This window comes from Brassica rapa, chromosome A02 (genome assembly GCF_000309985.2).
Source record: "Brassica rapa cultivar Chiifu-401-42 chromosome A02, CAAS_Brap_v3.01, whole genome shotgun sequence".
In the NCBI taxonomy this organism is placed as follows: domain Eukaryota; kingdom Viridiplantae; phylum Streptophyta; class Magnoliopsida; order Brassicales; family Brassicaceae; genus Brassica; species Brassica rapa.
In genome coordinates this window covers 24,235,611-24,262,671 of record NC_024796.2, presented here as the reverse complement: position 1 = coordinate 24,262,671, position 27,061 = coordinate 24,235,611, and the positions used below count along the sequence as shown (strand labels likewise).

The 27,061-nt window shown below is 28.3% G+C and overlaps 4 protein-coding genes across 9 annotated transcripts; 1 reads left to right on the top strand and 3 right to left on the bottom strand.

Moving 5' to 3' along the window:
* The first annotated feature begins 10,675 nt into the window (after window positions 1-10,675).
* LOC103854041 (vacuolar iron transporter 1) lies at window positions 10,676-14,574 on the top strand. Of its 3 annotated transcripts, none has more exons than XM_033283801.1 (5): window positions 10,676-11,591; window positions 12,110-12,121; window positions 12,459-12,544; window positions 12,628-12,742; window positions 13,403-14,574. In XM_033283801.1, exons 1-5 carry the CDS (start codon window positions 11,338-11,340, stop codon window positions 13,698-13,700), a joined length of 765 nt encoding a protein of 254 aa, XP_033139692.1. In that variant the 5' UTR covers window positions 10,676-11,337; the 3' UTR covers window positions 13,701-14,574. The 3 variants fall into 3 exon arrangements, with proteins under 3 accessions (XP_033139692.1, XP_009129202.1, XP_009129203.1); XM_009130954.3 differs by having other exon boundaries at window positions 10,677-11,591; window positions 12,110-12,151; XM_009130955.3 differs by lacking the exon at window positions 12,110-12,121 and having other exon boundaries at window positions 10,683-11,591.
* A 234-nt stretch (window positions 14,575-14,808) lies between these two features.
* Window positions 14,809-16,939, bottom strand: LOC103854042 (two-component response regulator ARR14). 2 transcript variants are annotated; one of them, XM_009130956.3, is made up of 5 exons: window positions 16,695-16,939; window positions 16,475-16,627; window positions 16,027-16,386; window positions 15,868-15,944; window positions 14,809-15,471 (listed from the first exon to the last, which is right to left on the bottom strand). In XM_009130956.3, exons 1-5 carry the CDS (start codon window positions 16,801-16,803, stop codon window positions 15,037-15,039), a joined length of 1,134 nt encoding a protein of 377 aa, XP_009129204.1. In that variant the 5' UTR covers window positions 16,804-16,939; the 3' UTR covers window positions 14,809-15,036. The 2 variants fall into 2 exon arrangements, with proteins under 2 accessions (XP_009129204.1, XP_009129205.1); XM_009130957.3 differs by having other exon boundaries at window positions 15,868-15,941.
* Window positions 16,940-20,169: 3,230 nt separating this feature from the next.
* Window positions 20,170-23,587, bottom strand: LOC103854044 (GDSL esterase/lipase At1g59030). The gene is made up of 5 exons (XM_009130958.2): window positions 22,523-23,587; window positions 22,295-22,425; window positions 21,993-22,217; window positions 21,640-21,895; window positions 20,170-21,534 (listed from the first exon to the last, which is right to left on the bottom strand). The coding sequence occupies exons 1-5, from the start codon at window positions 22,764-22,766 to the stop codon at window positions 21,341-21,343; spliced, it is 1,050 nt and encodes a 349-aa protein (XP_009129206.1). The 5' UTR covers window positions 22,767-23,587; the 3' UTR covers window positions 20,170-21,340.
* Window positions 23,588-23,780: 193 nt separating this feature from the next.
* On the bottom strand, window positions 23,781-27,044 carry LOC103854045 (cleavage and polyadenylation specificity factor subunit 3-II). Of its 3 annotated transcripts, XM_018656280.2 has the most exons (14): window positions 26,968-27,009; window positions 26,890-26,929; window positions 26,621-26,798; window positions 26,480-26,552; window positions 26,278-26,395; window positions 26,105-26,178; window positions 25,877-26,013; window positions 25,715-25,778; window positions 25,527-25,592; window positions 25,375-25,444; window positions 25,188-25,292; window positions 24,882-25,023; window positions 24,695-24,791; window positions 23,781-24,615 (listed from the first exon to the last, which is right to left on the bottom strand). In XM_018656280.2, the coding sequence occupies exons 2-14, from the start codon at window positions 26,912-26,914 to the stop codon at window positions 23,917-23,919; spliced, it is 1,848 nt and encodes a 615-aa protein (XP_018511796.1). In that variant the 5' UTR covers window positions 26,915-26,929; window positions 26,968-27,009; the 3' UTR covers window positions 23,781-23,916. The 3 variants fall into 3 exon arrangements, with proteins under 3 accessions (XP_018511796.1, XP_009129209.1, XP_033139660.1); XM_009130961.2 differs by having other exon boundaries at window positions 26,890-27,044; XM_033283769.1 differs by having other exon boundaries at window positions 26,513-26,552; window positions 26,890-27,044.
* Between the last annotated feature and the right edge of the window lie 17 nt (window positions 27,045-27,061).

Genomic DNA, 27,061 nt, shown 5'->3' with positions numbered 1-27,061 from the left:
GATCGCTTTTAAAAATTTCAATACAATAATAAACATATATTGATAGATAAAAATCTATCATATGTAAACAATTTGAAGTTTAAATTGATTTTTAAACATAAATAATAATTTAGCTTTTTTTATTAATATGATATAACCTTATAAAAATTCATAAGAAGATTATACATACATGTGCGGGCAAAACACATAGTTTAAAGTAAAAAAAACGTTACACTTACCTAACGTGGATTTTGGTAATAAATAAAAATATTATTTATGTTTAATTAAAATTTAAAGGCAATATCACTCATGTAAATACTATAAAAATCAAAAGAAAACTTCCAAAGGTAATTCAGTTTTAATAGGATAAATTGAAATTAGTTTTCTACGTGTCGTCAATTTTCACAATACAATGGTTGATTACATACATACTTTAAATGAACTAAAAAAATTATTTTTGATTGCCATTAATAACAATTATTTATTATTTATTTTTCTTAATAAAATTGTGATTAACTTTTTAATTTAACTTTCTTTTTACTAAAGGACATAAATAATAAAAAGGAAAGATTTGTAAAATATAAACATAGACTTTTATATAAAAATAATTTTATTTTTATTATTCTTTATGTTTCCAAGAAAAAAACAGGAAACAAATATCTATAAATTTTGAAAATATGTACTTATAAATATATATATATATATATATATATAAAACATAAATTCACAAAACAAATGAAAAAAAATAAGATAATATCTTTCCTATAAGATGAAGACATTTTTATTATAAATATATTTTAATCAAATAATTAATAACAAAATAATTAATAAGAAAATAATTTTAAACATAATAAATTATTATTTAATATATTATCTCTATAAATAATTATACATTATGATTATTTAAAAACCAAAAATTTAAAAAATATATATTTATGTATTTTTAACTTTTTGATTTAACTTTCCTTTGTTTTACTAAAACACATCTCTATAACATTATTTGAAAAAATAGTTTATTATGTGTAGCGTTAACGTTAATTCTCATGATAGTTAATTACATTTTCAACCTAAATGAATTAATATTATTTTTTATTTTTATTATCAAAATTTATATTTTAGCTTTTATTAATAATTTTTTTCTTAAATAAAAAAGGAAATATCTTTATATTTAAAAATATATATTATCTATTTTTATTTTGTTTATTATAAATATGTATATATATATATATAATAATATCAATATCATAAATAAATTTAGTATAAAAAGGCAATATCTTATAAGTAAAAATACGTAGCAATTTTTTATATTTAAAACATGTAATTTTACAATCAGAAATTTCCTTTTATATAAAACCCAATGTCATAAACTATTTTACTAATGTCCATTACTAATTTTATCTATTTACATTTCCGTTCTCAATATTTTTAAATAAAATCATATCAATATCATAAAAGAGTTTAGTATCAAAAGTAATATCTTAAAAATAAAATATAGTCATTTTTAATATTTAAAACATGTGATATAAAAATAAGGAATTTCCTTTTATATAAATCTCAATTTCATAAAAATTCAATTTAGTTACAAAATCAGTATTTACTTTAATACACTAAAGAATATTGGGAAATTGCCACAAATACCACATTCATAGTACCACTTTCAAGTTTACACTAACCACTTTTACCCTCACTTTTAATGAAAGGTAAAATACAATTATACTCTTAGGATTAACTAATCTAGACTTAGGGTTTAGAGTTGAGGGGGGTGGGGTAGGGTTTTTGGAATGTAAAATTTATGATTTTAATAAATATATAAATACTTAAAAAATATATAAAAAAATTTTAAAAATAGTTTCAAACATAATTTTCGTTTTCCAAAAAGAAATTTAAAAAAAAAATAAAAAATTCGAAAAAAATTCAAAAAATTCAAAAAATTCAAAATTCAAAATTTTTTTATTTTAAAAAGTTCGAATTTGAAAAAATATAATTCCAAAACATAAAAAAAATTTACTTTTTTTTTTTAAATAATAATTTATTATATATATAATAACAAGGGTATAAGAATCTTTTGCCACTTAATGAAGAAATTATTTTTGAAAATGTCACTTTAGTGGTGGTAAAAATGAAAAGTGGTACCATGAAAGTGGTAAACATGTAATTTCCCCAAGAATATTTTTTCTTAATTATAAATTTTCTAAAATAATATTTGACTTTTTGGATAATTATTCAATCTCTTATTTTAAACAAATTCTCTCACAATTTCATACAATTGTTATTTTCCTAATTACAGATTTTCAAGCCTACTACAATATGAATGTTTCAATATCTATAAAAATAAACAAGTAATTATCCCAAATCCAATTCCATTAACAAATTATATTCCTATGAATGCGGTATTTGATAAAAGTAATTTGGTTAATAATACGTTCTAAAGCTCTAACCATCGATGTGTTTTTAAAAGATTGCAAATTTGATTCACTTATACAACTTCTAATCAACACTTTAACTTTTTTTTCTCTCATAAATTTAAACCAGAACAAAATATATCAACTTATAAATACAAATTTAGAAATTTAAAAAAAGAAACTGAACTAAATGAAATTATAAATAATCTGATTTAATATAATTAAATTCAATTTGAAAAATAGGGATAGCTCATTATACCACAAAATAACTAAACCAATCCATATTATTATACCCTAAATCATTTATTTAGTTGGGAAAATTACATGTTTATCACTTTCATGGTACTACTTTTCATTTTTACCACCACTAAGGAGACTTTTTCATAAATATCTTCTTCATTAAGTGGCAAAAGACTCTTATGCCCTTGTTATTTATATATATAATAAATTATTATTTTAATAAAAAAAAAATTAAAATTAAAAAAAAAGTAATTTTTTATGTTTTCGAATTATACCTTTTCAAATTCGAACTTTTTTATAAATTTTTTTTTTGATTTTATTTCGATTTATTTTTCATTTTTCTTTTCAAATTTCTTTTTGAAAAACAAAAATTATGTTTGAAACTATTTTTTAAAATTTTTAATATATTTTTAAGTATTTATTTATATATTTATTAGAATCATAAATTTCACATTCCAAAAACCCTACCCTACCCCTCAACTCTAAACTCTAAGTCTAGATTAGTTAACTCTAAGAGTATAATTGTATTTTACCCTTCATTAAAAATGAGGGTAAAAGTATTAGTGTAAATATGAAAAGTGGTATTATGAATGTACTATTTGTGGCAATTTCCCTATTTAGTTAAGATAACAAAATAATGAATTTTAAAAGAATATTATATTTGTTTTATAATATATAAACTACAAGACAATTTTAAAATCATCAATAAATAGAAATAAAAAGTTAATCAATTATATTGATTTTTTTATTTTTTAAATGTTTTTATCCCTGTACGAGTACGGAAAAATCACCTAGTAAATAATAAAAAGGAAAGATATGTTAAATATAAAAATATACTTTTATATAAAATGATTTTTGGTTTTATTATTTTTTATGTTTCCAAAACAACATGAATAAAAAAATCTATAAATTTTGAAAATATTTTATTATATATACTTAAACATAACTTCACAAAACAAAATTAAAAATAGGATAAATTATTTTCTAAAAGAAGAAGGCATTTTTATTATAAATATCATTTTTATCAAATCATTAAAAAAAATAATTTAAAACAGCATAAATAATTGTGTAATATATTATTTTCATAAATGATTATTTTAAAATCAAAGAAATATTTAAAATTTGAGGGCGCTACAAGATACATAATAATTCTAATTATGAATATATATATTTTTAAAATAATTAGAATTTTAACAACATTATTTAGTAACACTTTAATTTTTAATTGTATCGAAAATGACATATATCAAACTATACGTAATCTTGCAATATATATTTATCATCCTAAGCTAAAAGTAAAGAAAATCTGACTTAAAAAGATGTTCTTATTTTAGTTTAATTGTAACAAAAATTGTGATCAGAAATAAAATCTAATATACTAAAATATGAATAACCAACCATTCTTATTATGAACAGTTGAATCAACCATTTGCTATGATTTAGTATTTTCGTGTGTAGTAGTGTTAAAAAAAAAAGGTGTGGTATGAATTTTCAAAATATTACAAGTTATGTTTATTAATGCAACTCTGATTTAAGAGTTATGTTTACTATGTTTTTCTAAAACAATATATACCAACTTATACCAAAAATTACAGATATATATATAAATATAGGAGGATGAACTGAACTACATAAATTTAAGAAAATAACGATCCAACTTTAGTATAATAAAAATCATTGTTGAATTTAAAATAATATATTTAATTCAACATATCAAAATAAATATTTGAAATAATACAAAATATTGTATGTGAAATATCACATATCTAATTAAAATGGAAACATAATAATACATAATATATTTTTATTATACATATAAATTACAAAATAACTTAAAACTTTTAAATAAACGATTTTTTTATCATTTGTTATAATTCAACTATTACATAAATGTTTGTTATCCGTGTATTAACACGTAAAATCACCTGGTGAAAATGATTTTATAAACCATAGAAATTTAGATAATCTCTTCCTATATGGTTCATGTCACATGAGACTTTGAATGTTTCTAATAATCTCAACTCTGCTCAGAAAAAGTAAACAAGAAATACATTAAAGTGTGTGAATTGGAGTGTCGCATATGGCTTCATGTAGATAACATTTTCTCATCCGTTATTCTTTCGCAGACTTGTACACTATAATCTGTAAAGATTTGTAGGCTTGTAGCTTTCCCATGTAACTTTACACAGAAAGTTTCCTGTGTCCACTCCACGTAGAAAAGGCATACGTGGTTTCTTGTTGTGGACGAGCATGTGGCAAACACGCGCACTTTCACCTGAGTTCTGATCAAACCTCAAAACCGTTTCCCCTTGTCTTATATAACTTGTGTGGAACGCATAGGATCTAATCGGTGAATACAGTTTTCGGAGATGAAGTCAAAAGATTTTAGCGGTTGGAGTTAACTCATAGTGTTAGCTCGTGTTGGTTTTCCGTTGCATATTAAGTTCTCTTCTAACGGTAGAACCGCCTTCCCGCGTTCACCAAAAATCTGGCAACATCGACCTTCTCCGATTAATAATCCCCCACGAACTTAACCGTTAGATAGGTGGATCCCAAAGTTTTGTGTCAAACACTTAACTTTTTTTTTTGTAACACTGTCAAACACTTAACTATATTTGGAAAATTTGTCATTTAACTTTCAAATTTGGTTGAAAAAAAACATGAACTTTCTTGTGGACCATTTAAACATGACTAGTCGTTTTAACCACTAACATATTTTGACTAAGCTATTTTTAAAATGTTGTTAAAATGGTTAACATATTGAGTTAATGGAGTTAATCTTCGTCTATAATCTCTGTTAAATTCATACGACGTCATTTTGGAATTAAAAAAAGGAATTCAGGGGAATTGAACCTGTAACCAAGCCTTTCATGCTACAAAGCTAAACCACTAGACTATTTACAATTTCATTGACATATATGAAAACTAGTAGTTAATATTATTATACCTACAAATCATCTTCTCTCCCCCTAATTCATTTATGAGTTTAATAAACCCCAAATTGTTTCTTCTAAAAACCTGCAGAATCGAATTAGGGATTTAGGATGAGAAAAGATGATTAGGTTCAAATTCATTATTTTTAGTTTCCAAGTCCGACGAAGTTATAACCTTTAGAAGCTGAATTTGTTACAAGCAAACAAAATCTGGTTTGGTTTCCGAATTTGAAACCAACCAATCACCGCCGGATTCATCATATTCTTGTTTCTTAAAACCTAACAGTAACAAATTAGGGATTTAGGTTGGGAGAAGATGATTTGGAGTTATAATAATATTAACTATTAGTATTTATATATGTCAGCTGAATAGTAAGTAGTCTAGTGGTTTAGCTTTGTAACAAGAGAAGGTTTGGTCATGGGTTTGATTCTCCTTGAATACAATTTTTTTAAAAAAATTCCAAATCGACGTCGTATGCATTCCTTAACCCCGTTAACTCAATCTGTTAACCATTTTAACGGCGTCTTAATAATGACTTAGTCAAAATATGTTAGAGGTTAAAAAGGCTAGTCAAAATAAATTGATGCTTTAAATAATGGTCCACAAGAAAGTTGATGATTTTTTAAACCAAATTTGAAAGTTGGTGATTTAAATAACAATTTTCCCATATATATTTAGATTCTTACTTCCTTTCCATATGATTTACATACAAATCATTTTATGGGAATCTGATTAATTATCATTATATTATAATTAAGCTAGCTTTCTGTTTTTTTAAGTGTGAATATGTGATTTGTTGTTTTTTAAAATAGAAAAAAAAAACAAAACAGAAGTATTTTATATAAAAGCTTAGTAAGTTTTTGAGAACATGTCTTTTTGGTACATATTTTAAGCATATTTAAAACTTATTGTACTCAAACTTTAAACAGCCATAAGGTAAGAATTAAGATAAATTTGTGTAATCTTGGTGTATACATGTGGCAGACTTAAGATAAGATATAAAAAATAATCCCCTGTTTCGTAATGTAAATAATCCCCTGTTTCGTAATGTATGATGTTTTAAGAAATTTTTGATGTTTTTATATATAATATATTATCATTTTTCTAGGTAACTTTCATTTTATTTAAAACGTTATAACCAATAGTATTTTGTAATATATTTTGTAATTGGATAAATAATTTTTAATTTATATTAATTGATAATTTTTAGACAAAAAGTAACATTTTTTGACAAAATGTATTTTTTGACAAAAAGTAATTTTTTTAATAATTGTGCATATGTCTAAACATAATATATTTAAGAGCAAAAGAAGTATATTATAATTAATCTTATGGGGTAACTATCTTGAGAAAGTTATTATATTTTATCTTTAACTAGAGATTTTGCCCGGACTACGCCCGGGACTATATACAAATAACATATATTTTATATGTATATTACATTATATTACATCTACGTTATAAAAATATAAATAATAAATTTAATTAAAATGTGTAAAACTCACAATTTGTTGTCTTCTACTATCTAAAATATGTATGGGATATTGAAAAATGTTAATTTTAATAAAGAATTTTTTAAACCTAAGTTATTCTCAAAAATATTTTTATATATTTAGTTTATTATAAAATATATTATTAATCTCAACATGACATATTTTTTTCGTTACATGTGTTATTTATATCATGTGTATGTTTTTATGTGTCTCTTATTTAATATTTTATAATATTCACTGAAAATATGTGATGTTGAGATTAATAATATATTTTATAATTAACTAAATATGTAAAACATATTATAAAATATATTATTAATCTCAGCATCACATATTTTTATATATCTATATTATATATTTTTCTTATGATTAGAATCTGTTTTTTTTTTTAAATTATAATTAGTAAAGCTGACTTAAATACTCATTGATTTAAATAAAACAACATTTAAAAATGTTTATTATAAAATATTTTGTTATAAAATATTTTGTTTTACATATTTATTTAAATAAAACAACATTTAAATGTTTATGTTTTACATATTTAGTTTATTATAAAATATATTATTAATCTCAACATCACATATTTTTATATATCTATATTATATATATTTTCTTATGATTATAATCTGTTTTGTTTTTAATTATAATTAGTAAAGCTGATTTAAATACTCATTGATTTAAATAAAACAACATTTAAAAAATTATATGTGTTAAATACACTGAAAATTCTCTGAAGATATTATTATTTACTATATTATTTTTTTTATAAACAAAAAAAATCTTACAGTCTAGCTATAGTTTAAATATTATTTTTGATGAAAACTTGATGTTAAATGATAATCTAAATATTCTCAAAAGATATTCACATTTTATTGAACTTTGATTATTAAATATTAGTTGGTTTTACAATTAGTGTTTTTTAAATATAATCAGGTTATTACACTTTTATTAAAAATAAAAATTTATATACCAATTGGGGGAATTTTGCATATACTTTCAGTCCAATAATATGATCGAAAACATTATTTTCATATTATTTTTTGTTTCCAGTAAAAAAATTCTACAATCTTGTACTAATATCACAAATTGAGAATATCAATTATTTCTAGTTCGATATAGCTTTTTGATTTTTATTTCCGTTCACTTTTTTAGTGATTTAGGCGATTTGTTTTTTTTCTTTAAGTTAACTTTAATATTTGTTTTGTTAATTAACTTCATACACTATTTTGACTTTTAAACTTTCTTTATTTTTTTGTGAACTGGAATTTAAGAACATTTGTTGGCCTATTATTGGTTAATGTGGTATTAGTTTGTCTCTTTTAATAGTTTCCTCAAATTTTCTTACTATTCTTGTATGGTTTTCAACCTTGGACAACACATAGTTCAGACAAAGTTTTTTTTTTGACAGTTGATTTACAGTTGCAATTTATTGTTGTGTTTGTTATTGAACGGCTATCGATTAATTTCTTCAAACCAAAGCCTAAGTCAATTTCTTCATTTCTGTAACTCAACTCTCTGGGGGAATAATATCCTTTCATGAGTCTTGGATCATTTGGGATCCTTTGTAGTTCTATCCTTATAATGTCCATGGAACATGCACGCTCTCAAACATTACCTTTTTGAGCTTTTTGGGATCCTTTGAGCTTATTACACTTTTATTAAAAATAAAATTTTATATACCAATTGGGGGAATTTTGCATATACTTTCAGTCCAATAATATGATCGAAAACATTATTTTCATATTATTTTTTGTTTCCAGTAAAAAAATTCTACAATTTTGTACTAATATCACAAATTGAGAATAGCAATTATTTCTAGTTCGATATAGCCTTTTTGATTTTTATTTCCGTTCACGTTTTTAGTGATTTAGGCGATTATTTTTTTTTTACTTCAAGTTAACTTTAATATTTGTTTTGTTAATTAACTTCATACACTATTTTGACTTTTAAACTTTCTTTATTTTTTTGTGAACTGGAATTTAAAAACATTTGTTGGCCTATTATTGGTTAATGTGGTATTAGTTTGTCTCCTTTAATAGTTTCCTCAAATTTCCTTACTACTCTTGTATGGTTTTCAACCTTGGACGACACATAGTTTAGACGAAGTTTTTTTTGACAGTTGATTTACAGTTGCAATTTATTGTTGTGCTTGTTATTGAACGGCTATCGATTAGTTTCTTCAAACCAAAGCCTAAGTCAATTTCTTCATTTCTGTAACCCAACTCTCTGGGGGAATAATATCCTTTCGTGAGTCTTGGATCATTTGAGATCCTTTGTAGTTCTATCCTTATAATGTCCCTCGAACATGCATGTTCTCAAACATTACCTTTTTGAGCTTTTAATTCGACTTTATGTTGCCATGATCCTTTGAGATCATATTTTCCCTTTTCATTAGTTTTAGTGATCTTTCAAGGAAACACTTGTGCACTTTATCCCCGACATGTTGAAAAACGCAGAGCATGGCCAATAACAAATATGAAGTAAAGCATGACCAGTAAAAAATATAAAGGCCTAATGAACATATTCTTAATTTTATAAAATAAAATTACAATTTTGAAGTGAATAATGAAAGAAGTAATAAGCCTTTTGAAAATAGAATTATGTGTATTTCTTCTTGGGATAAAATCCTATTATGTCCTAAAGCCAAGAATATCTATACTATTATTTGCGAAGTAAATTTTTGCAACAGAGCTCTCACGTTAAAAGTTAGAGCGGTTAATATCGTTTATACCCTTAATGAATAATTATATAAATTAGTCAAAATATAAAAACGAATTTCAAATCTATATGATTAAAAAAGTGATTAAAATTAATAATAAATCGTTTATACCCTTAATGAATAAATTATATAAATTAGTTGAAAATAAAAATGAATTTAAAATATATCTAATTAAATAAGTGATTAAAATTAATAATACTACGAATTATCTAAATTATAAATAATTAAAAACGAATATCTATTAATACTATTATATTTATATATTATATTAGATAATTGACTATAAATAAATATAATAAAAATCTATACTATTATTTGCGAAGTAAATTTTTGCAACAGAGCTCTCACGTTAAAAGTTAGAGCGGTTAATATCGTTTATACCCTTAATGAATAATTATATAAATTAGTCAAAATATAAAAACGAATTTCAAATCTATATGATTAAAAAAGTGATTAAAATTAATAATAAATCGTTTATACCCTTAATGAATAAATTATATAAATTAGTTGAAAATAAAAATGAATTTAAAATATATCTAATTAAATAAGTGATTAAAATTAATAATACTACGAATTATCTAAATTATAAATAATTAAAAACGAATATCTATTAATACTATTATATTTATATATTATATTAGATAATTGACTATAAATAAATATAATAAAAAATTTAAAAATAAAAACATGTCTTAAAACATAAGATAATTCTTAGATATATTCTGTTGTTATCTGAAAATAATATTTTATTATAAAATTTATAGTTAGATATAAAACAATTTATAATTAAATGCTAATCAAACAAATAAATATATTTTCTAAAATATATGTGAATGTTTTTAAAGTTTAACTCAACAATAAGAATATATATATTTTGATAAAAACTAATGAATATATATTAATAATATTTTATTTATATGTTATATTGACTATAAGTAAATATAATAAAATTCTCAAAAATAAAATATATTTTTAAAACATAAGATAATTCTTAAAAATGCTGTGTTTTTATCTTAAATAATATTTTTTTATTATAAAATAGAAAGTTTAATGTTTGATTTATCTTTTTAAAAACATAATTAATAATTTATTATGTTGGTTTTGATTTAATAGTTATAAACAGATAAATATCTATAAGGATACTATGCCTACACATGCGGGCATAACACCTAGTTATTTTTTACAGACCATGTGATGCTTGTGAGAGCTAATTATTAGATTATCTAAAATCCCAATCCCAAATTAAAAGAAGCCCACACGTAAGTCGATTCAGAAAAAAATTTAATCCCAGCCCGAAAACGAAATGTTTTGATTGGATGATTATTTATGCTGACGTGGACATGCTAGAATTGGAGATTATCCCCTTTTTATTATAGTATACTAGCTTTCTTATATAAGTGGTAAGAAATATTATAATTTAAAAAAATATGAAAATAGATTAAACTGACATAAATTTAAAAAAAAAACTGTTTGATATTACTCTCGTTCTTCGCGTATATATACACAGAAACATATATCATGTTTGCACACTTCAACACTTCAGAAAGAAAAAAAAAGATTCGATCTTCCAATGGCTACGGACGAAGATATGATCACGAGGATCTCTATAGAGCCTGAGAAGCAATCACTTCTCGATCATCACACCGAGAAACACTTCACCGCCGGAGAAGTCGTCCGTGACATCATCATCGGCGTCTCCGATGGTTTAACTGTTCCTTTTGCACTCGCCGCCGGACTCTCCGGTGCTAATGCCTCTTCTTCCATCGTACTCACCGCTGGTATCGCTGAAGTCGCAGCCGGTGCTATCTCCATGGGACTCGGCGGGTTAGTTAAATTTTGATCTAATTACATTTATATTTATTCGGCTTAAATAAACTATCGTAACATTGCCTACGAAATTACGAAGTAATGACTAAAATTGGGTTTATTGATCACACATGTTATTGAGAAAACGCATCCTACATGCAATGATGTTTGAATCCTACTAGTCACATAATTATAAGAAAATGAATCCTGCTTTGTAAAAACTGTGTCCTGTTGGCAGAACCGTATGATTCTTGGAAAAAACTAGTTACATATGATAACTTGATGGTTGTCATATACTTTTATCAATCCATCATCGAGAAAAATAGTCCCATTTTCGGATTTAACATATATTGAAATTTTATACTGGTCGGATTTGATTCTGGTTCATATAAAATATTTTACTAAATCCGTTCAAGTATTTTTATAACTTTGGAGGTCTAATCTTTTTTTTTTTTTACAAATTTGAGAGCCTATTTGCATAATTGTTTTTTCAAAATTTGGGATCTGAAGCAAATCTTTTATCATGCTTGGTCCAGGATCGGCCTTGGGTATGGATTCAAGTGTTCGGCTCAGATTCGGTTTGGATTTAGTTACAAATAACCTAGTCCTGCATTCATGTTCATGTTCATGCAACATGCATTTATGATTTATGTTTATGCATGTAACCATATGTTTTATATATATATATATATCACTTGTTAATTATAACATGCGGTCTAGTTAATAAATTATATGTGATTTGAAAAATATAATATATTTGGTAAAATTCGAAATGCAACTATTTTGTTTGACGTCGTTCTAAAAAAAACTATTGTGTTAGATATAACTTAAAAAGTTTGAATTACAAAGAGTATCTTTAACAAAAAGTTTGAACTACACGTTTAGGTACTTAGCGGCCAAGAGTGAAGCGGATCATTACGCGAGAGAGATGAAACGAGAACAAGAAGAGATCGTGGCCGTTCCTGAGACTGGTAAGACCATTGTTCAACTCAATCTAAACCGTCCAACGGATGAATTATCCGGTTTAACGCAATTTACAATACTGATTTAACAGAGGCAGCTGAGGTGGCAGAGATTCTGGCACAGTATGGAGTAGAGCCACATGAATATTCACCTGTTGTTAATGCTCTTCGTAAGAATCCTCAAGCATGGCTTGATTTTATGATGAGGTTAGTCCAAAATAACTTTAGTTACTCGTTTTTATAATAATAATTACCTTGTTTGTATTGGATTATTAAACTATTAAGTAGAAAATCGAGGGAAGCTTTTAGTTTTCTGAAAAAGCTGGGCTTATACTTTCCAGGTGTGGGTAAGATTCCATCTTTAAAAAAACTATGTAAATGTTTGTCACTTTTCAAAAAAGAAAACCCCCAATATAAGTGATAAACTTTTACTAAATCCCTCATCCCTCTGTTTCGTAATATAAATTGTTATAAAATAATTTCTTTTCTTTATAAGTTATTTCATATCCCTAAACAACCTTTGTATTTATTAAATATTTTATGACAAGTTAAATTATATAATGCGTTTTCATAATTGGTTGGTTGAATATATATATATATATATATATATATATATATATATATATATATATATTACATGATTATTTTTTGAAAGTTATCTTTTAATCTTTTTAATTTTAGGTAAAACAAATTATATTATGAACACAGAAATGGAGTATTAACTAGTTTGGTATGGTTTAGACATATAGTTGAAATTTAACGTTCTTAGCTATGAATATATGTTGGCATTCGAACACACACATACATTTTTCATAGAGGTGAGACTTTATTCGTTGAATTATGACGTTAACTTGTTGTTTCACGCAGGTTTGAGCTGGGATTAGAGAAGCCAGATCCAAAGAGAGCGTTACAAAGCGCGTTCACGATTGCAATCGCTTATGTTCTTGGCGGTTTAGTACCGCTATTTCCCTACATGTTCATACCACAAGCCTTAAATGCGGTAGTGGCGTCTGCGGCTATAACTCTGATCGCTCTCTTCATATTTGGCTATGCAAAAGGGCATTTCACCGGCAGCAGACCCTTTAGGAGTGCGTTTGAAACCACTTTTATAGGAGCGATAGCTTCAGCAGCTGCTTTCTGTTTGGCTAAAGTGGTGCAACATTAATCATAGCAAACAACTGATGTTGCGTTTAATGTTTTAAATTTTAGACTTGTTTGTTACATTTAATGTGGTTGTTATCACGGGGAAAGGAAAACTTATTGCGACAAGAAAACCCCAAAAATAAAATAAAAAGCTTATTGCCACAGAAGCCTGCGTTTCTAAATAAGAGTTGGTGGTCTGCGTTTGCATGTTTGCAGTTGCATAGTATGTATATTATTCGGTGTTCTAAAACCGGTTTGCAGATGCTAATCAGAACGATTTTTCAAACGATTTTAAAAAGTCAGTACAGAAATTCAATAAATATTAAATTTGTTTTTGTTTCTTTTTGCTTAATCAAAAAGGCTATCATTACCGATTGATTTCTTGAACATTGATAATTGATAACTTGATATTATTTCTACCCCTAAAATATGACACAGCAAGAAAGAAAGGGGTAAAGTGGTCATTGTATTGATTCAAACAAAATTGAATTTGTTTTTGTTTCTTTGCTACTTTTGCTTAATCAATCTTGACTTTGTTATCCATGTTATGACTAACTCGTCCTCACAATGCTTTAACTCTCTTTAGTACAAAGACAAACTTAACATCTGTAAACATTCTTTTGCCATCCATCCATGTAAGCTTCGAAAATGCATAAGTGTTCACAGTATCAATATCTTAATTAGAAACTGCATCAAACATATATTTGTGTAGCCAAGAACCTATGTACATATATTGTATAGCCCATATTAGAGATCTTGTTTCAATGTGAAAACCATTCACTCGAGTCACTCTCTTATTATCCACAGCTAGCTCCAACTATATTTTTTTTCTATATTAAAAATTTTGCTACTAAGTCACAGCTCGGTGGTTTCCATACATTTGTCATTTCTGATATCTTTTTCTTTTAACATTTTCAAAATTTGATTTTTATTTCCATATTTCGACCTTTAAAACATGTGTTACGTTCCATTTTAATATACTAATATATGTATTTGTTAAATATCATTTCCATATTTCATGTCTCCTTCTATTCCCACGGAATGAATATCTTTGCATATTATATCACTTCACTGTGTCATAGTCACTGGATTTTCTCTTTATCATTACATGGATTCTGTCTATAACCGTATAGAGTTGTAAATACTCATCCATCTTCATTCATAGATAGTCTCAAGCCTCCACATTAAACGTAACTCTACTTGTATTAGCAATACAAACACAGGACTTTGTCCTAAACTCTTCATCATCTTCTTACACTTACCCCTAACATTTTGTAGACATACAAGTTTCCTTACAACTTCAATCCATTCTAGAGATTTGAAGGAAAAGTTACATAACCAATGCTTGTCTACTCCTCTTAAGCCTTTCGCTGTCTTAAAGGTCTTCCCAAGATCCAAGATTCTTCACTGATGCCTGACCCATTCCCTTGTCTGATTCTGTAGTCTGTGTTGTTGCTGAAACCATTACCTTGCTGTCTTACATTTCCAGAGGAAGATAAACCATGAACAGACATCGAAGCAGCAACAGATGAAGGACTGTCCAAAGCCCCAAAACACCGGTTAGAAGCTGATGATACATTAGATCCACCAAGATGATTGTCAGTAGGTATCCAAACTCCAAAACCACCAGACATATGATTGTCTATTGGTCGACCATACAAGGCAGCTAATGCCTGCGGATGTATCTGTCCAGAGGAAACCATAGCTTGAATGTTTTCATATCTTTCCATAGACTCAGCGTCCCTACTCTGAGAAGCTGCACCACTTAATCTCTTCAAATACAATCGGTACTTCTGCAATTAATCAAGAAATGTTGTGAACAAACACGAACTAATTTTGAAGAAAGCAAGCAAAAAGAATTGAGGCAAATATTTTTTAGGTTTTGTATATTATTGATTATGTGAATGAATAGATTTATAATATCTTATTTTGAAGAAAGCAAATAAACTTAAGAGAGCAAAACAAATTGAGGCAAATACTTTTTTAGAGTTTTGTATATTGACTATGTAAATGAATAAATTTACAATATATTACACCTATATTTATAATAGTTTCAAAATCCGATTTTGTTTTCCTTTTAAGAAAATATCCTTATTTTAATAAAATAACTTTTTTCTAATTCTAAGACACATCCAGAAATAAACAAGAAACCTTAAAGCTAGATTGAAAACCAAACAAAACAACCAAACCTGTAAATGACTAGCGACGTTTTCTCTGCTTAAGCTAGGCACACTCATCAACTCAAGAATCCGCTTTGGTACAGCTTCTGAAACCAAAAAAGGAGAGTTGTGGTCAGTAAAACACACATGACAAGCTACAGAGTTCTCAACATTGGTTTAAGTTCATACTCTCGATTCCAAGATGGTTTATGGCCTTAACGAATTGTTGATGCAACTCCATGGACCAAACAACACGCGACTTCTTGGAACTGTTTCCAGGATCAAGAAGATCGTCTTCTTCACTATCAACCCTTCTCTTGTTCTTCCTACGTTTCAAACTCCCCTCTGAGACTCCACTAACAGAGAAAAGACTCCCCAAGCTGCTGCTGCTGCTGCTGATACTGTTCTTGTTGATTGTGCACTTCCTGCGAACCACGTGTTGCCATATGTTCTTGAGCTCTTCAAGACGAATCGGCTTAATAAGATAATCACAAGCTCCGTGGTTGATTCCCGTCATTACCGTCGCTGTTCTTCCATCAACAGACATCACTAAAGAGAGAAGACAAAAAAAAAAACAGAGCAAAGTGTAAAGAAACAGAGAACAGAAAGAAAAAAAGTCAAAACCTTTCTTACTTACTGATGACAGGAAGATCCATCTCGAGACCGACTTGCTGGAGGAGTTTGTAGCCGTTCATACCAGGCATATGAACATCGCTCAAGACCAGATCGAAACAGCCTTTTCTTTCTCTCAAGAGGGTTAAAGCGACGTCGGCTTGGGAGCAGATGGTAACTGCAAAAACAGAGCAAAAAGGAAGGGACTTTAGAGAAGATTTTGAAGAGAGAAATGGGACAGTCACCTTGGTACATGAGGCGGAGAAGCATTTTCTCGAGGATTATCAGACAGGAAGCGTCGTCGTCTACGACAAGGACTCTTAACCCACAAGGAAACTGATCGCTGATGGTCATGCTTTCTTTGAACTCACAAAGAGAGTTGTTTAGGTGTTTGGTTTGATAATGAGAGAGGTGAGGAGAAGGAAGATAGAAATGGGGAGGAGGAGGAGGAGGAAGTTATAATGATTGAAGCCGTACACTGATGAGTAAGTAGCCCACTGGTTTGAAGAGAGAGGCCTTCGAAAGCGACTCGTGATAGCTGTTGTAGTGGCACGCATCTGTAAATGTCCTAATTGCTACTGCCCTTATTTGTAAAACAGTAACACAATATTTTCTAGTTTTAATTTTAAAAAGTTAAAAAAAATCGAAACACACAATACATCTCTAAAAATAGTTGTATCTGAAAAAAAAAACATTTATGAACCCGGGCACAAATATTCTGGAAAACAGTCATTTCACACCAAACATATCGCCATATGTTCAATATAAAATTTTTAAGAAAATATATAAAAAAATATCGGATCAGTTCGGTATATTTTTGCATGGTGGTATAAGTCGGGTACGAATTGAACATGTTGCGATATGTTGGATATGAGATAACCGTTTTCCCCAAATACTCATTACCGGACTGTTATTTTTTTAGCTATTTGGTTTGGTATTTACTCTTTACTTGTTTAGAAAAGCTATTTTTGTTGTTGTAAAAAGTAAATGATAATTTTATATTAAGAGATTCATATTTTTTTCAATCTTTTTCTATAATATGCACATATATCTTATCTTATTATATAAAGTTTAGTTCTTCAAAGTTGTTAATTAACATAATCATGACTTGTGTCAATAAAATTTTAAAAATTGACAAGTGTCAAAAATATAATACAAACTTTTTTTGTTTAGGATTTAAAATAGATTTAGAAAAGAAAAACTATTATTACAGAAAATATTTTTTACGGTTTCTTTTAGGATTATAGAAAATTAAATTACTATAACACAATCTTTTACAATTATATCCTGTTTATAATTAAAAAAAAAATATTACTATGAAATAATGATTTCCAGTTAATGTTAAATAATCTTTTACAAAAAATATATTTTTTACAATTCGTTTTTTAATATCACCACTATTTTTACAATTTGTCTTTGTCAATTAAATAGGTTTTAGTATCATGTTTAGCATAAAATTCCTAAAAATAAAAAAATTACTATTAAATAAAATTTTACAATTATTCTTGATGAGGATTTAAAAAAGAAAGAAAAAATCAAATTCTCTTTTGGTTAGGGTTTAAAAAAGAAAAATTTTACCAATCTATTTTACTAGGATTTCAGAAAAAAACAAAATTATTATCACATAATCATTTAAAAAAAATTCTAACTAAAATTTTCTAACTAATTTAAGATTGTGACATGTGTTTAATTTTTTTTATCGTAAATATACAATTATCTTATTCAAAAATATATGATAGTAACTTTAATTTTTGTAGATCCTGCACAAAAAATCATTATAAGAAGCTGAAAGTAGTTTTCCTTTAAAAATTATATAATATTATAAAATAAAAATAGTAACTTTTAAAAAAACAATCTTAAACAAAAACGAATTATAAAATTCTACAAGAACAAGAAATTATGTTAAAAATTCATAAAGAAAAACTAATCATAAAATAAGTAATATTCCTTTTTTTAACCTAATCAAAATAAAATCGTAAAAATACTCCTATGATTTTCTTATAATTAATAAATCTTCCTTTTTAATAGATAATTGTATGTTAAAAAAATTATAAATCAAATATTACTACAAATATTTCACATCTATATTTTGGTTTAAGGTTACTCATATTATTTTTACAAAAAAACAATAGTGTTTACGAGAAAACTATTACCTAGATATACTTTTTTTAATTTCTTGATACAGCTTAATTTTTACAACCCTTACTATATCTTAGGGGTGGGCACTTTACCCGAAATCCGAAGTGGCACCCGAACCCGATCCGAAAAATCCGAACCGAAATCCGAACCGAAATAGCAAAATATCCGAACAGATATTAAATTAGGAGAGATTGGATATCCGAACCCGAACGGGTAATATCCGAACCCGAATGGATATCCGAAGATAACCGAACATATGTATAATTAACCTTATATTTTTAATTTACATCTTTCATTTTATATAAAATATTTATATTGATACTACACATACTTTAAATTCATATGATATACATACAATTACGTAGAATATGATTTGTTATGCACTTAAAATACATGTCAAACTTTTTATTTCAACAATTAACAAAAAGTTACATCCAAAATTTAAAAACAATAACCAAATTAATGTCTTTTTAGTTTGAAAATGTTATATCCAAATCTATTAAAAATACAAAAAATAGTTAAGTGAAAGTTATATATTTAAATACAAGAAATTTAAAAAATGAATATTTTTTTTTTTTCAAAATCTAAATATCCGAACCCGATCCGAAATAACCGAAACCGAACTAAAAATACCCGAACCCGACCCGAAGTACAGAAATACCTGAACGGGTTCTACACCTTTATACCGAAATATCCGAAAATCCGAAATACCCGACCCGAACCCGAACGGGTACCCGAACGCCCACCCCTACTATATCTTATGATTCTGTCATAGTTTTTGTAAATTATGATGTTGTTGTCGCACGTGAGTATGTGTGAATATGATGAATATTTGTTTGTACGTATAAGACAAATATATATATATATATATATATATATATATATATATATAACTAATTAAACATAAAACTTTCTATTTGAAAGAACATAGCTGTTTAAAAACACACACAGAAAAAACGAAATATAGAATCCTTACAAATACAAAGAAATTGTTTAATGAAAAATCTCAAAGAAAAACTAATTATAAAATAAGTAATTTTAATTTCTTAAAATACAAAATAAAAAAATTGTAAAAGTAATCTTATTTTTTTATAGATAATTAAATTTTTAAGTATATAATTTTGATAACAAAGTTATAAGCAAACAAAACTTCAAATGTTTCACCTAATATGATTGTAACATGTGTGTTAATAAAAACTATATATTGAATTGTGCAACCGCACGAGTGTTTACTTTATCTTTTATATAAATATATATTTGTTGTAAGTAGACAGTGGGTGTTATATATTTCTATTAAATGTTTATTTTGCTTTTCTTATAAGTATATTATAATATTTATTTATTTTCCAAAAATATGTTGCTATTTATTTTTCATGTCACTATTATATATCATATATGTGTCATCATATAATTAATGTATTTTACATGTATCATCATATAATTAATAGAATTTTATACATACCATCATACAAATAATCATATATATTATATCTCTAAAATTTAATGTGAAATTTAAAAACCATAATTTAAGTTGGTGTTTGAAATTGGGCTTTGTATTGTATTTTTCCTATATATATTTAAAACATTTTTTTTATAATGGTTACTGAAAAATATTTTAGTAAAAACATTTTTTAATATAAGTATATTTTTGAATCAATTTTGATATAAATCAGTTTAAAATTAATATTTTGATTCCAAACATGTATATAAAGTTTAAATTTTGTTTTATGATTATTTTAGACAAAAGATGTTTTTACGTAATTTGATTGGTTCATTTTCGTATATTTTAAGGTTGACCCAGATATATAGTTTCTCATAATATAATAGATTTATATATTTTTGTAATAACATTAGCCGATTAATTTTTTTCTTAATATACTGCTATCCGTGTTTCCAAACAATATTATGTTTTTTTACTACTAACTATGTTTCCAAACATTTTCTAAATGTACTTCTACTTTAATAAGATAAATATCTCTATAATATTATTTGAGAATTCAGAATCTTACATATCGCGCTCACGTTAATTTTTACGAAAATTAATAACGGATATACTCTTAATAAATAAAAAAATCTTACATTTAGTTACCATTATTAAATTTATTTTGCTTTTTATTTGGTAGTTTTATTTTTAATTAGATTTAAATTTAATTTCTTTCTTTTGTTTTTTTTTCCAATAACGTAGATAATGTGTGAAAATTGTTTCTCTCTCGCAAGCGACACAAAAGGCAAAAACAAACAACCGTTTCTCTACAAAAATCTTCGGCCGGTGCCGGCTCCGGCGTTGGTTCGTACTCTTGTTATATTATTGTTTTTATGTTTCTAAAGCTTTTAGTTCAAATAAATGCATTGTCATCGCTTAGTTATCGAATCAAGTTTTTTATTTATTTAAATAATTATTTATTTATATATATATATAGAACAAAGATATAAGAATCTTTTGCCTCTTAATGAAAAATGTTTTTTTTTTTAAATGTTTCTTTAATAATAGTAAACATGAATAATGGTACCAAAAAAGTAGTAAACATGAAAATTGTCACGTTTATATATATTTTTCATGTTTGGTCATAAAAATAGATTATTATTATTGTTATTATTATTGTCACTGTAATGAACTTTATGTGTGTTTGGTAAAAAAACAAATCAAGCTTCGTTGTTATCTTATTACATTTTTTGTTTTTCCTATGTAATATTTGATTGGGGGAACACAATTAGACCAAGAGATAAAAACTTTTAGCTAAATGATTAAACATCAATAGAGTTTGCTTAAATATTTGTTAAGCAAGTTGTCAACGATAACTTGATAAGCTCTCTCAGTTGGGTGGTAGCTATCCCAAAATATATAGGCTGAGGAATTAGAACATGTGAATGGATTCAATGAGTTACACATGTAGGATATTGCGAGAGAACCTCTACCGCAACATCCTCTATCAGCTACCTCAAAACCTGAAACATGATATTGATAAATTCACTTATACTTCTGTAGTTTGGTTCAGGTTTTGTAATACAAATAAAAATTTTATAAAAATATATTTTATAAGATGAGCTTACCGTATTTTGCAGGATGTTGGATCATGTCGAAAAGAGTATCATAAACATCAATGTAGAAGATAACACCATCCAACTCTTTATCTAAAGATTCTAGTGCAGGTGAAAGCCTTGCGTTGAATTGTTTTGCCATGTTGTTTAAAGGTTTAACACATCCTCTTGTAAACAAACCTCCAAACACTGTTCTTTGAAGTGGTACACATCCAACCGGCACTGCGCTAAACACTCCGATTTTTTTAGCTCCAAGTTTATGTAATTCCTAAGTATTATACATAAGATATATTATAATTATTGTTAGATATAAGTTTATTATTGTTTGATTTTTATCAGTATATAAATCAGTTTAAATTACTTACTCTTACGAATTTGACTGCTGAGTCAGCCAAGAAATTGGCATATGAGGTACGGTCATATTTATGTGATTGAGCTAAGAAAGTGTGAGCAAGGTCGTTACTACTAGAACACACAACAAAAAAACTATGGTCCAATATATCTTGAGCTTTTTTCTCTCCAAAATGTTGTTTAATCGTTGATATATATTGCTTGAAATATGTTAGTTGATCCCAGACTGATATCACGGACTGCAAAATAACAAATAATAGAAAATGTATCAATTAATTATAATATGTAGCCAGCGTTAACATAGATTATAACTTACCATAATCTTAGCCGTTAGCGGATCGTAACCAGTTCCTCCAGATGCAAATGTTACACCCTTAAGAAGATCTTGAGGCTTCAAATTCGGGTTCATAAATGCTGGTAGTGACTTAGCCAATCCCAATTTTTCAGCTGAAAAAAATTGGTGAAAAACAAATGTATCATGAGATAAAAATAGCTATAAGATTTTCTATAAAAAATATATGTATAAACAACTTCAAATTGTTACCAATGAGATCAGAGGGAACTCTTCCATCAGAAAATCTTCCGGTGGCCAAGCCGCCAGGAAAGTCCTTGCCGTAGGGAGGAAAATTGCACTTCAAAAGAGTTGGAAGTCTATTGTTATTACCAGTATCCATGATTGAATCTCCAAAAACTATTAGTGCAGGGATTGTTGCATTCTTTCCTTCCTTCGCTGGATTAGCTTTGACGGCAATGAATACCAAAGCAAGCCAAAACAACTGAAGCTTCATTGTCTTAGTTGATTTGTTTATTTTTCTGCTCGAGATGTGTTTGCCTTCTACAAATTTGAAAACATGCGTGTATATATATATTATTTAAATTTGTTGAAACTTCTAAAAATATCTCTTTTGACAATAGTTGTGTTTGTTGGCTCTAGTTACTTATTACATTCCTTATGGTTTTAAAGACAACAAAGTTTAATGGTTATTTCTTACCAATAACATCGTAATAAGTTGGTTGTCACAACTTAAATTTACTATGTTTGGGATTTAGGCCAATTACATTAATGTAACCGCAAGGCATAAAATGTTAAGCCAAACTTGGTTTATAAACTACTATGATATGTTAAATTAGAATCTCGCATTTTATTAGGTTTCTTTTACCAATTTATAACTAAAAATATTTTTATTAATTATATTCACACACATGTATATATATATATAATTATAAATCACATATTATCATCATTATCTAAATTTTTAATATAATTAGGAACAAGCCATTTTCCAAATTCCAAAATAAAACAGGTATTCTTTTTAAAATAATTCTTATGTTTTTTTCTTAGTAGAGTAAACAAAACAATTATTGTTGAAAGAGGTAGAAACTTAGAGCTATAATTCCTTGACCTCTCCCTTGGCTATGGAAAAACTAAACCACATAATTCAAAAACGCACTAAATGTAGAATACACTTATCAAAGTCAGATGAGGGTTATAGACTTATTGCCAATTCAAAAACGCACTAGATGTAGAATACACTTTATCAAAAAGCACTGATCGTGTTTGTATGCAGTTTGGTTTTGAAGGAAGCAGTAGCAGACCGTTTAAGATCAGACGTCTCGCAGGCTGACCCACGAAGACCTACTAATATTGGGTACGGGTTTAGTCAGCCTTTTTGAGGACCGCAGCCCGCACGGAACAGACCCGCCGTGAGCCGCTTGAAGACGAACCCGCTATGGTTCGGAACGGGACGGGAAAGCCCAATTGCCATCTCTATGTGTGTGTGGTTAAAACATTGACGTATCAGTTAAAAACTAACATAACCACATTGGTCATGACTCATTGGATCCAAATACCTTCCAGAAAGCAAATGTACAGTAGCTGTTTTACATATTATTAAATAATTAAAATAGTCCGTCTTACATAACAAAATTGAACACTTCTCAAAGATTTTGTTTCATAGCATTGATGATTCCCCAACCAAGCTCTAAATCTGCAACAGACCAGTTGCAACACAAGAACTTAACTTCACTACAGCTACTACTTATCCCTCTTCTATGCACACACTCCTCTTTCAGACACAAAGAACCCTTGAAAGATCCAACCTGCAAACATGTCTCAGATTCATGGATCTCATCAGCACAAGACACTGTCTCCGAGATCTTTTCCGACAACTGTTTGATCAGACCAACATCATCTGATTCTCCCTTAACTTTGACAGGACAACAATAAGCCAAAGAGACCACATGGTCTTTCTCATGTAACACCTCAGAGACTTCATCTTGGTGAACAATTTTTGCCTTTTTGCTCTTCTCTATTACCAAAACCCCATCTGCGGTTCTCTGGTCCGTAACACGGAGCTGAGTAGAGGAGTTTGAGAATCTGAAGTTTGGGTTAGAGCAGATTTTAAGAAACATATCAGAAGCGTTTGCTTTTACAAAAGTGGTCGAAGCGACCGAAACCGTTTCGCCATTGGCAGGGACGAAACAGGGGATGCCAAGCTCTGAGGTTATCTTGTCCTTGAGAGACATCATGCTGGGTTTTTCTCCGTGCACGAGTACAATGTTCTTTGGGGAAAGAAACTTTGTGAGATCCATTATTCCTTTTGCATCTGTGTGAGGACTGAAAGCCACTTGATGTATCTGATAAAAAAATAACATCAAGACTTCTAATTTATGGTCTATTGTTTGAATAAGATTTAGGAAGAAAGAGCAGACAAACCTTGCAACGGACATCAACCTTGGTGCCATTGTAGAGATCAACCGTTGTTGGTTTACCAGACATCAGTTTGTGACCAACAGTACCAGCCACAGAGTAACTGTAGGGAAGAAATGAGATACAAGTGTGCCTTAGATGCTAAGAAAATAACATGAAATGCTAAGAAAGGGGAACAGTTTCGGTTAAATACCCGGGCAGGGCAACGAGATTTAGGGGTGAAGGAGCCCAATGCTTGAACACTTCTAGTGAGAATCCGGCACAGAGCATACCGGGTGTGGCAAAGAGAACACATGGCCCAGGTGCATGTATAAGAGATCGATAGAAATCTTTAACTGCAGAGTGTGAAGGTTGTAGTTACAAAGCAAGCAAAGACAAAGAACTATAAAAGAACGTAATTGTTCACGTAAAGAGCAACTAGATTCCAAATTTCAGCACAGCATTGTTTAAATTCTTTTTTATAAATGCAAATTTTGACGTTCTAGGTTAATCCGCATACCATTCTTAAAATCAAATGGGTTATGTGTAACATGCTTTTCTTTGACGTTCTGGCTTGTCCAGCTTATGAGCATTTTGTAATACATGTTTGCTTGGATGGTCAAACCTGGAAAACATACAAGTTCTTGCTGAGCTGATTAATCTGCGGAACTGATTTCAAATGAAGATTGGTGGGTGATTTGACAAACCTGACGAGAAGTAAATTGGAACCTTTATATTCATGCGTTCCCAGTAATCATCGAGCAGCATGCATAGTTCCTGAACAAGGAAACGCAGGCCCTTTTAGTTCTAAGAAAGGGATAAAGCTATCACAGAGCGCCATTACTGTAAGAAGACATACCTGAGCCCTTCCAAGAGCAAATGAAGGAATCAGAGCTTTCCCTCCGCCAGCAACACATTTATGAACCTGGAAAGATTTTTACTCAGATATCAGACAATTAACAAAACGAAAGACGAAGCCTCCTAAATGGGTACTTTAGTACATTGATGAAGGAACAAGACAACAATGATATCATCAAGCAGACTTACAGCTTGAAGAAACTCTCTCTCCCTGGGATATTTTGAGCCGCGAGTGGTAGTTGCATATGTAGACCTAAAACAACATTTAAAAAAAAAAAAATCAAATACAGTTTTTTGAATGGGAAGGCTCGAAATCACACCACTGAACAAGATTGTATTTGTTTTCCATACTCTGATATGAGAAGATCCAACTGGAGCCTGTCGATTTTCGCTGCTCCAAGATGTCTATCTGTAGTCATATTGTAATCTCCGGTGTACACAATCGCCGCATCTCCGACCTTTGCATACACCATCACTGCTCCAAGTACCTAATGAGAATCACAAGATGAACTCTAAGAAACACAGAATAAGAAACTTAAAGTCCAGACTCCAAAGTAGCTCTCGACATGAGTTTCTTACATGCCCTGCATAATAGGCACGAATTTGAAGGTCTTCATCAACTTGAATCGTTTGCTTCAAATCCAATGGAATTACTAACAAAAATGCAAAAACAAAAAAGGAAGCCAAGTTATAGACACTGCAAGCAAGTCACACATTCACCAAGATAAAAATCGAATCCAATAATCAAGCACCTTTGTTCATGCAACTAGCGATATGGGCCGAAGTGAAAAGCTCCTCCTCGCCTCTTCTATCCACCATAATCCTCCTATAGTCCTCAAGCATCAACGGAGACAAAGCCTTCGTGGGATACTACAAAAGAGACAAACAAGTAAAAAAAAACAACAAACTCACTCAGACATTTCATCGAACACCTTGAATACAATAAAAACTCACCGACATGTAAACAGGACCATTGTACCCACAGACCTCCGTGAAGTAAGGAAGCGCTCCAACATGATCCATATGACTACAAAACACACAGAGTTAAAACCCATAGAAATAAAGGAGACAACTTTAAGGAGGTGAATGAATTACAAGTGAGTGATGATGAGACAGGAGATGGTGTTATCGAAATCACCGGACTTGGAGAGGATAGAGAAATCTGGGTATCGGTTGTGATCGTCGCAGCCCATGTGCATCCCACAATCGAACATTATCTTTTTGCCATTGATCGTTACTACTACACAGCTCTTCCCTATCTCTTGTCCAGCACCTGTAAAAACACTCGCACGGAGGATACTGTTGATACTCTTATCACCCAATCGTGAAACTTTGAAGAAGGGAAGAAAATAAAGTGTTGTTACCCAGTACGAGGCAATCGATCGCCATTGCAGATGTTGCAGACGGAAAAATAAAATTAAATTAAAATAAAATATTGGGGATGAAACAAGTTAGTTAGGTTGAGAGGATGCGAATGGCGGCAAACGGGCACAGTGTTTTTTTTTTTTTTTTAAATGCTTTATACCTTATAAATGG

Bases quoted from the DNA above. Each gene is read 5' to 3' on its own strand.
- LOC103854042 (XM_009130956.3), bottom strand. From the start codon at position 16,803: ATGACCATCAGCGATCAGTTTCCTTGTGGGTTAAGAGTCCTTGTCGTA. The intron at 16,628-16,694 runs GTGACTGTCCCA...CTGTTTTTGCAG, and splicing joins TCTCCGCCTCATGTACCAAG to TTACCATCTGCTCCCAAGCC. The intron at 16,387-16,474 runs GTAAGTAAGAAA...TTCTCTCTTTAG, and splicing joins GATGGATCTTCCTGTCATCA to TGATGTCTGTTGATGGAAGA.
- LOC103854041 (XM_009130954.3), top strand. From the start codon at position 11,338: ATGGCTACGGACGAAGATATGATCACGAGGATCTCTATAGAGCCTGAG. The intron at 11,592-12,109 runs GTTAGTTAAATT...TGCTTGGTCCAG, and splicing joins ATCTCCATGGGACTCGGCGG to GATCGGCCTTGGGTATGGAT. The intron at 12,743-13,402 runs GTTAGTCCAAAA...TGTTTCACGCAG, and splicing joins TGGCTTGATTTTATGATGAG to GTTTGAGCTGGGATTAGAGA.
- LOC103854044 (XM_009130958.2), bottom strand. From the start codon at position 22,766: ATGAAGCTTCAGTTGTTTTGGCTTGCTTTGGTATTCATTGCCGTCAAA. The intron at 22,426-22,522 runs GTAACAATTTGA...AATTTTTTTCAG, and splicing joins AGTTCCCTCTGATCTCATTG to CTGAAAAATTGGGATTGGCT. The intron at 21,535-21,639 runs GTAAGCTCATCT...ATCATGTTTCAG, and splicing joins CCAACATCCTGCAAAATACG to GTTTTGAGGTAGCTGATAGA.
- LOC103854045 (XM_009130961.2), bottom strand. From the start codon at position 26,914: ATGGCGATCGATTGCCTCGTACTGG. The intron at 26,799-26,889 runs GTAACAACACTT...GTGTTTTTACAG, and splicing joins GATCGATTGCCTCGTACTGG to GTGCTGGACAAGAGATAGGG. The intron at 24,792-24,881 runs GTATTTAACCGA...TCTTCCCTACAG, and splicing joins AATCTCGTTGCCCTGCCCGG to TTACTCTGTGGCTGGTACTG.